The sequence below is a fragment of the Neolamprologus multifasciatus genome, chromosome 13 (assembly GCF_963576455.1).
Source record: "Neolamprologus multifasciatus chromosome 13, fNeoMul1.2, whole genome shotgun sequence".
Lineage (NCBI taxonomy): Eukaryota > Metazoa > Chordata > Actinopteri > Cichliformes > Cichlidae > Neolamprologus > Neolamprologus multifasciatus.
In genome coordinates, this window is record NC_140451.1 from 17,034,730 (window position 1) to 17,044,656 (window position 9,927).

The following is a 9,927-nucleotide window of genomic DNA, read 5'->3' on the forward strand; positions in this document are numbered from 1 at the left end:
AGAACTAATCCATCAGGTAGGTAATGTGTGAGACAGAACGCAGGGGAAAATGTGATTAACTGAAACTGGAGTAATCACAATGGCTCTCAACACTTGCTAGCCCAGGTCGCACCCAATCTGATTGCCACCTGCTATAACCATGTTAGCACAAAGAACAGACACACACATACACACATACCCACATATCCAGAAAAAAAGCGTGCATGTGTGCACAAACAAGCACACGCGCTCACACACAAAGTACACATAATATCAGCAAGTAAGTGGTCTTCTTGCTGCCATCTATAAAAATGGACACATACAGTAGGTGTGTAACTTGGTTAAGTCTAATCAGATCTGTCCCATTCACTGATCTGATAGAGGTGGTAATCTTCTGAGTGCCACAGCACAAGGCTGCAGGTCTAATCAAATCGGTCCAGAGTTAACAGCTAAACGCATTTTAGCAAATCAATCTGCATTTGTCCATAATGGAATAAGAGTCCCACATGCTAAGAAAATAAATTCAGAAGCTTATTATGTTTTAAGTGTATTACTATTTGTTATGATGTGATATAGAGGCTACATGAACAGTTCAACTTAGATCACTGGATGTGTGTGTGTGAGGTTGTCTCTGATGGAGGGTCCATGTAAAGTACCTGCAAAAGGTCTTGCTTTAATCCAAGTTCCTGCTGTGTGGAGGAGCAGAGAGCTCCGATGGCTGTACTCATGAATTCCTCTGGGTTAATCTCAGCTAGCTGCTCCAAAATGCTCAAAGTGGACTCTCGATACTGATCCACATCCAAGAAGATCTTGATATAGGGAATCATACCAAGGTCTCGCACTGAAACTGGAATACATGTGCAAAACATTTAGCAAAAACAGTGTGCAGCTTCAAGACAAATGAAAGAAATAAATATTTATTATGCCTGGTACACAAGTGACTGGATATGGAAAGTATGACTGCATGTACCTGTGTTTTTGATTGAACGCAGAGTAAGGGCTGACACAACTTGAAGCATGCAAGTAGTGAGCAGTTTCTCACCGTCCTCGACACATGGCAGCTGCTGAGAATCTAAAGAGAAGGTGTGAACCGCAGGGCACATAGTCAGGATGAAAGATGCACTTTTCAGGTTACATTTGCCTGCTAGACCAAAGGTACATGCCCAAATACAAAGAAGCATACGAGTTTCATTACACAATGACACACTTTGTATTCTTAAGTACTCTTTCATGGCCAAGTGTTCTGTTCATTCCCAAGTTTTCTGTAACGGCAGGCGTTATGTCACACAAGCACCCTTTGTCTGCACTTAGTACTTGTACAACTAATTATATGACAAGTTGAGGAAACTGAAACAATCATTTATACCCATTTTAGGACAAGAGACTACTCCAGCCTTCCTCAGGATTTTAGCTCTCCTGCGGAGTTCTCCAAGCAGCAGCTCCAGCAGACCCAAGGCAGTTAGCGCCTCGGATAGCATTGCACTGTGCATAGTCATCCTTCAAAACAGAGATTTTATTTAAAGAAATTAAAAGAGCAGTACACGTCATTTTTAATATTTAAAGACAGACATTTAAATGATCTGAATAACCCACCTTATTGCTTTTAAAGACAATTGTTTTTTGGCTGCATTCTTTTTTAAAGTAATTTCACTAACAAGACCAAAAACAATATATATATATTTTTTTATTTTAGGATTAAAAAAATAAATGAGCAAGCAGGAACATACTGAGAAGATAAATATTTTAACAACTTGCACTGCTTACTTGTGAAAACTCTTAAGAGCCACCACTCCAAATTCTATCCCTGCCACCGCACCAGCCAGAGTCCCAGCCCAGCTCTGCTTCAACACATTCAACAGTGCACGCAAAGTCTCATGGGGGATGTAGTTCAACTTAAATATGACCTGTTTAAAATAAAAAATAAATAAATAAAAGATATTTAATCAGGCCCTGTATGCTTGTTGCATTGATGACAAAGGGTGCATGTATATTTTACTGTCAATATCAGAAATCATACCATCTCTACAAGGGAAAAGAAGAGTTTCTGGACAGGAGCTGGTTTACGCCACACACAAGTAGCCAGCTGGGCCACTGACTGAACAGTCCACTCCAAGAGGAAGAAATTGGCTGGGTCGCTCTCCCATATTGTCTGTAAGGTTCGAAGAAGCTGGCAGGCAAGCAGAGAATCCTCAGAATGCATCAAGGAGGCCTGCAGCAAGTGGAAGGCACGAAGGTTCTTCACCGCCAAACCTGGAGACACGAGTATGGAAACTAAAACGTGTCCAAAGACTAGAACACTTCTCAAAATAAGATTTTTGCTTTTAGATCTGATCAGATTTGAGAAAATATGTTCTATATGAATGGGTAGGGAATGCACTCTTATACTACTTTATGACACAGAGTAATGTGAAACTATATCAGTTTGAGGTCAATTTAGCTAAAAGATGTTTTGAATTTAAAACTTGAATTATCCGATTTTGCTCTGGCATGCAAATTCCTGGCATCACAATGCGAATGTCATAGGAAAACAAAGACATAAACAACAGAGCACATGTTCAATCTCACAAACCTATTGAGTTATACAAGCAAAGATTTGATAGTGTCGCATGCATAGGTGCAGAAGAAAAGTAGCATGATCTACCTTGATAGAGTTTGTTTACTGTACTGTCAAAATATTAAGAGGAGGCCTTACATTTAGGTGCCAAAACACACTTATGTTTGTCATGAATAAATAAAAGGCTGGTTAGTAATAGGATTCATTTTCTCGATTAAACAAAATTGCATCAAAACCAAATAAGGTCAGCATAAAACAGTCCCTGGTCCCTCTGCTGGAAACAGATCTACTCCTTGATGTGATAGATGGGTGTTGAGTGTGTGTCTGTGTGTACGCTGGGATGATATGTATGTGTTTGTTATGGACACTCTATTTATGAGTGTTGATAGAGGTGTGTGTGCATCCATGATAGATGACTGGTTGCTGTAGGCCAGTGGTGAATGGATGTGGGGCATCCTAACAGAGTTAGAGGGGAAGCCTCCACTTCATCATCCCAGACATAATCACCTCAGCTTCCTGTTAACCCGAGGGGCGTTGTGTGCTGCAGTGGGGGTAGCTGTATGGGGAGTCAGGATGAGTGGGAAATCATAGGAAGTGGGTAGTGTAGTTTGGGTGGGTTATATAAAGGCAAAAGTGCAAAGGAGGGATGACCTGTGTGGTTCTTCTGGGAGGGAAATCTGATTCTGTCTTTGCTGAGCCATGCAACTGATATTAATTAGATGGTTTGGAATATGAAGCATCTTATCCAAATACAGAGTTTATCCTCAAGGTACAATCAGCTCTTAAGTGATAATTAGGGACAGGTGCCCTGAGAATAACAATAGAGAGCTTATTATGAAGGCTTGGCCTACCTTTAGTGAGTGGAGGGTCAAATTTAAAGCCTGAAGGTTGGGGGTTGGTGACACAAAGAGCCACTTTCAGCTCAGTTTTTCCAAGAAGAGTGAAAGACCCAATGAGAGCCAGTAACTCCTCCACAGGCTGAAACTGCTCTAAGGACACGCCCTCCTCACAGCTAATGATTTTATAACAATAGGAGACAACAAAGATAAGAAATGATGAGTAGAAATAAATATTTAAAGATAAGCTCTTTACTAAAGATAAATAAAGCTTCCTCTGTGCTGGCCAACCAAATTGATTTTATATGAAACATTTCATTACTTGAAGTGGTTGTATCCTAATAAATTCCACTTAACTTTCACTAATGTGCATCTCCTTGCTTAAAAAGACCAACAAAACAACAATACAATTCTTTTAACATATTTAATTGTCTTTAGATAAGTATGTCTGCTTAATATGTTTTTAATTGGGTATCATTAACTTCAACTTCTGTTTCATTGTTTTTTGTGTCAGCGACCTTTATTCTCACCGTTTCAGGATATTCTCGAGGGTCTTGTAACCATTGTTTGTGTCAAACTCGATGAAGAGGGCTGGACTGAGGTGATAGGTGTCTCTAATGAAGCTAAACACAGCCACAGCCACCTCAGCTAGCAGTGATCCTGAGACATCACCAGTGATGTGCAAGAGGTTCTGGATGCAGATGCGAACACAGTTCTTGCCTAATGAGAAAAGCAGTGTTCTTGGTTAGCAAATTGACAACAACATCCATTTGCATAAAAGTTTACAGTTCAATCAAACAATTTTTTTCAACTATACGTCTTTATAGCAGTCTTGAATAGTGACTTAATAAAATGTTTTTCTTAGTGCAAAGTTCCCCAAACTGCAGTAGAATGTTAATTCCACAGCAAAGCGGCACAGAGTCAATTGAGCAAAATTTCACATGGAAAAGTGTTGATAGCATCTTGGTATCCAAAATAAATTGAGTAAACCCATGTGCACTAGAACATTCGAATGAATTATTTGTGCTTATTAAGGCTTCATGTGACTTTCAGTACAACTCTGTTGAGATGTTAGATCATGTTTCTTGCTATAATTAATTCATTACTGCACAAATCACTTCCCACTCATGCTACTATGTATCCTGTTTTGACACAATATTTAAGAGTGCAATGAGGCCTATTACAAGTAAGAAACAAATCAATTAGAAGACTATACTTGCTACAAAAATGTTAATTACTGCAAATATTTGTGTTTTATCTTACCTAGTAAGCTGGGGACAGTGTTGCTTGTTGCTACAGCAGAGACTGCTTTGAGGATGCGGGAGGCTTGATACCTCCAGGTGCCACTGGTCTGATCCCATAATGATGTGAGACCAATAATAAGACACTGCAGTTCCTGAGTCTCTACCAGTATCTCCACGTTGACTGGCAGCCTACACAGCTGAAGAATAACCTAAAAGAGAAAGACAAGAGAAGTATGGTTTGTCAAAAATTGGGGAAAGAAGAAAATGTGAGTTTGCACAACAGAAAACCAAAATCACAGAAATAAAAATAACCCATTGCCATCTAAAGGGAGAAGTCAGTTGTTACTAACCTGTGTTAATGTTTCCTGAAAGGTTTCTTCTATTCTGATGCTCTCCTTTTTAGATGGAAGGCACACTAGAAGGTACAGACATTTCATCAAAGCACCAGGGAGTTCTTGATTTATACATGACAGTATATCCTGAAAACAAACACATAATTCATTCACCTGATCAACTAAAAATATGGAGTAGTAACCCGACTGAAACTTTACTATGCTTTAAAACTGTTAATGACTCACTGAGCTGTCAGCTGTAAGCAGCAAGAGAGACTTTAACAGCAGCCATCCTAAACTTTCTTCCATTTCATGATTTGTGTCATTATCTGGCCTCTTGAAGAACTGCACCACCTTTTCACGGGCCTCCTCTGAAAAAAATGAAATGAAGGTTAAACTTGAGAAGAGGTAAATCACTAATAAGCTACTACAGGGACCATGCTGGCCTTTTTCTAAATTAAATCACGTGTCTAAAAGAAGAAGCATTTACTTCCTCAAATAACTTTCTCTTTCTTATCTAAAGAAATATACAGTTTCATAAACAACGGGCAATAGTTGGAACAGAGAGTAAGACAGGAGAGAGACAGAGAAATAGAAATATAAAACCAGAAAAGTGGTAACCTCTTTCTGTGTTTTCATAATTTTTTAGAACAGTCTGCATTACACTGTACTGCATGCTTTTGATTTTCAATATGCATCCCATTTACCAAGTGGCCAAAATAACTGACTGAAAAAATAGCGACACCCAGAAATAGCAGAAGTAGGTGGAGGAAAGTCCCAAAGTCTTAATTTACTGTGCTATATTTACTGTAAGAAGCAGTACCTGCAGGTCTGTCTGCCAGTCTCTTGTGGACAATGCTGATGACAGTGTCAGCGGTGAGAGCTGCGAGCCCCTTGATGTCCAAACCTTCAAATCGGCCACCATCTTCACAGGCCTGGAATTGAAGAATAGAAACCATCACATGTATTTTGACTTATGTCGCCATGATGCCAGGTCTCTCTTGGAAATAAGATTTTTAATCTCAGTGAGATGTTTTACCTGGACAAATAAAAGACTAATAAAAAATAAGAAGAAGAAGAAGAAGAAGAAGAAGAAGAAGAAGAAGATGCTGATTTTTGTAAATGTAGCCATGTACTAAGTTACATGTTGTTCACACCATTTCCTCATCTCTATACAACAAAATACAGTCCCAATACCTCTCTGAAAACCTTTAAGTAAAAACTGAGAACAGAAATATTGATTTGGACTTGATGTACTGTCAACATGTTTGATGTAACCAATTTAATTTGTAAGAGTTCTCTCTGCAAATTACTTTGAAACTGAGTGTAAGAGTAAGTTAAAATGCAACCGATTCAGTAGCAAATCTCGTCAGCTTTTACTTAGCTAAGTACTTGGCATTAAGTTAAGTAACATATTACATTTAGATCGCTGTTTTATACTATAAATAATGAAAGGTACCACACACTATACAGTCTTCAGTTCCATGAGAAAATATCAGATTTTACTTAGTTTGCTAAAGATGGACTTATGAGGTTGTGAGGTTTTCACATACAACCACACACAGCCATCAGGTTCCGTGTGGTTGTATGGAGACTAATTATGTCTGCATTTGTAAGAACACAGTGGTGAAACAGTGCATGCAAGTGTTACAAAAAACAGTAAGGGTTCCTCATAACTGGGATGCATCGAGAGAGGAAAAAACGAAAAACCTCTTTCACCAGTTAATCAAAGTAAGGCATGAAGCCACCAATTTAAAGGAGTTTTTGTTTTTTGTTTTTTTATTATTATCTAAAGATACAACATACACAATAGTTCGGGAACCACTCAGTGATAAGATCACCTAAGGTTGAAACATCTGACTGTCATCTAATGTTGCTTTAAGTCTTCATTCCTGTGGTTTAAAGCATTTCCAGATGCCACACTGTCTCCAGCAATCTACTTACCCATTTCAAAGTTGATTATAAATTTGAACTTAGGCCCCACTGCAAACTGGAATGGCATAATCTAATAAAGGTTCTCAAGAAGAAAATTTGTTCTGTGTTATACAATATTCAGAAATACATAACATGCTCGGTAGACTACTGAGGTGCAAGACATAATTCTGAAAACAATAAACAGAAGAACAATACGTGGCAAGTATGCACTTATTTGCTTATAGTGGTCTATACCTGTATGTATAGAGGCAGGACTTTCCGCAGATGGTCTTTTCTTTGCTCCAGAGTAACAGCTCTGTGGTCAGGGGTACAGGCTGTTTGAATTCTCAGCTCCTGCAGTTGTTCTTTGAGCACTTGTGTGAGTTGAGGGTTGCTACAAGAGCCCTCCACTTTCTCTGACTTCAACTCCACAGAGACTGTTAACTCTCCCGAAGCACTCAGCTCTCCAGTTTCCTTATTGATCCTCTCCCCTCTAAAGGTTTGCTCCTGGAGGGGGTTAGAAAAAAAATATGACTGTTCCATCTTTTTTTTTTTTTTTTAGATACAGCAAGGTTATATAATATTCACAATATTATCTAATCACATTTTCTTCACTTGTGTCACTCAGTTTAATTTGTCCCAAGCTAAACCTTCTGCCGCCAACCCTGGTCACACTGTCTCAATTGAGAAATAGGCACAGGGACAAACCACTGGCAGTCATGTGCCATTCTCATTTACTGATTACCATCTTTATGAAGGGGCTGCATTTTACAAAGGATGTCCAACTTTCAGTACTTTGAGAGCTACTGTGTGATACTTTTCACGCTTCACACGCACCATTGCTTTGTCAAAAAAATAAGACTGATCTTTTGCTGAGAATAGGCCAGTAGTGTAGTGTTAAATGACCAGCACCAGTTATCGCTCGTGTGAAAATGACACAATAAGCACTCCTAAGGTCAATTTAATACAACTGCAATTCCAAAATCAAAAGCTTGTTATCCTTATAATAGAACAACATTGTTGGGAGTAAGTGACTCTGAATAAGCCCTTTATTTAAATACTGCGAGGCAATGTGTTTCACTTCTGCTTAACAGCATATCAGGAGGTGAGGAGTTTTACTGCTAAACATTCATGCCATTGTACTGCATGGCAATTGTAGCCAGAGTGTCGTTTCCATATTATAGTCGCTCTATTTCGACTACTTTCCATTTTGAATCACGTACTCATAACGAACAATGGTGGTAAGAATCAGAGGGCTTAACTTATAGCCAACACATTTTGTTACAGCTGTAAGTAAAGTAAAAGGCAGCTCATATTTCCCACAAAATTCATGAATACTTAGATGCAACGGATCATTCTTTACCTGAGTTTGTGTAAGAGCCATCTGGGGTTTTCCTGGCACTAAGGTGATGTTGTCATCTGTGCTGTGTTATTCCAACTACTTGAGTGGTCTGTTTCTGTTCCCATGTCAGGAGGAATAGACAAGAAGAAACCTGCTAAGACATGACTGGTGCATACATTGCAGCCCCCTTTGTAAAAGTACCCGCCCCTTACTAATCTCCACCAAGTAGACTGAACTTTGAGCAACTCAAATCAGCTGGTGCGAGTCATGTGCTATCCCACTTCCTTAGAGAAGCAGAAGTGAAATAACAGTTGTTTAGCTGGTTAGATGAGGCCCTCCCACTGCAGCACAAAGAAACGTCCCTTTTCTTTTTATAGACCGGTCTTGTAAGGTTGTTGTGATATTTAATCACAGTGGCATGGCCCATGACTCACCAAAAAAAAGCCACAAACCAGGCTTTGAGTCACGAATTGGCGTGAAGGAACTGACTTGCTGGTGGAACAATTAGAAACAAAGTGCTTTTTGTTTGTTTGCTGGTAATAAATAGAATGGCTGGACTGTTTTGTGTTTAGGAAGGACTTTTCAAAACCAACCTATGACAAGATCAACCCATGCAAGTTGACAGTTGATGTATTTATATACTAAAGTAGTATTTTAAATACAGAAACTAGCCTTTAGCAACGTTGCAGAACACACCACAATTCGTGAATGTGAATTAAAGCCAATAAACACAGCAGAAACTCGGCACACAGACGTGTGCGGCACTTGTGAAGTGTTTAGCTAAATGACTAAATGGCGCCATCTTGTGAGTATTGACGATACAGAAACGTGTCATCAACAGCAGTTGGGAGTAAAAGAAAAGGCTCAAAATTACACAGACTTTCAAGCTTGATAAGTTAGTGAACCGGTGTTTTTCAGTAAAGAGAGCAGAGACGCTGATGTAGCAAAGAAAATGGCTTAGCAATGTCCTTCCGCATAGCTCAGTATTAGTACTGAGATTAAGTATCACAAGTGAAAATGCCTGCACTTAAAGGGGGTTCCAGAATTAGCGAATGCAAATTAAAGAGTAAAGATAACAGTGTGGCTATGGAAATCACACATACGTTTTCACACATATGAGTCAGCTCCCCAGCCAAAGTTGCCCTCTCTTTTGTAGGATCAAGCCGTCATATAGTAACCACTTTCAAAACGAGAAGTGTTAACAAACCTTTGTAAGCTGACGACATGTGCAACTGACGAGCTCCTTCCGAGGTTAAAAAGCTGGACTCTTATTTTAGCCTCCGACTCCAACATGCTCACCTCCTGAGCACTATAGGTTAAACCATGCTATTCTTACGTAATCTTACACGACTAAATGCAAGGGGCAAATAATAAAAAAGACATGCTCTCTTTTCCTTCAGTATATGCCTTACACTTCCATTAAATGTGGTGTTTGCATTTCTTTTACACTATTCTGGTAAGTTCCCCAGGTCACTTTCAGTTTACTAGAGGTGGGCGGGGCCATCCAAATATCGATAATATCGATACCAACACTAGCATTGAGATCGGATCAATATGTTGTTTCTACCCTCTAAGTCAGGTACTCTGGCATACAGGGCATTTTCCCAATAGGCCGATGCACTTTTCGGCCGATGGGCCGGCCTGAAGAGCCACCCAGTGGATACAAGCACTTACAGCCCATTCCCTCCTCTACCTTTGCTGCACACTCATGCAGCTTGTAGAAAAG

The 9,927-nt window shown here is 39.4% G+C and overlaps 1 protein-coding gene across 4 annotated transcripts in view; it reads right to left on the reverse strand.

The window, feature by feature from the left end:
• wdfy4 (WDFY family member 4) overlaps positions 1-9,669 on the reverse strand; it is a 75,774-nt gene extending 66,105 nt beyond the window's left edge. Inside the window, exons 1-14 of one of the 4 annotated variants that reach the window (XM_085182010.1) lie at positions 9,409-9,669; positions 8,223-8,316; positions 7,115-7,366; positions 5,769-5,880; positions 5,192-5,316; positions 4,964-5,092; positions 4,633-4,822; positions 3,900-4,089; positions 3,385-3,545; positions 1,997-2,229; positions 1,744-1,883; positions 1,346-1,476; positions 950-1,051; positions 636-826 (exon numbers count right to left, since the gene is read on the reverse strand). In XM_085182010.1, coding sequence (XP_085038136.1) covers positions 636-826; positions 950-1,051; positions 1,346-1,476; positions 1,744-1,883; positions 1,997-2,229; positions 3,385-3,545; positions 3,900-4,089; positions 4,633-4,822; positions 4,964-5,092; positions 5,192-5,316; positions 5,769-5,880; positions 7,115-7,366; positions 8,223-8,243 — 1,977 coding nt within the window. In that variant the 5' untranslated portion in view covers positions 8,244-8,316; positions 9,409-9,669. Of the gene's footprint in view, positions 1-635; positions 827-949; positions 1,052-1,345; positions 1,477-1,743; positions 1,884-1,996; positions 2,230-3,384; positions 3,546-3,899; positions 4,090-4,632; positions 4,823-4,963; positions 5,093-5,191; positions 5,317-5,768; positions 5,881-7,114; positions 7,367-8,222; positions 8,500-9,408 lie in introns of those variants that run through there. The other 3 variants (XM_085182011.1, XM_085182009.1, XM_085182012.1) reach the window with 3 other exon arrangements.
• Positions 9,670-9,927: the final 258 nt, after the last annotated feature.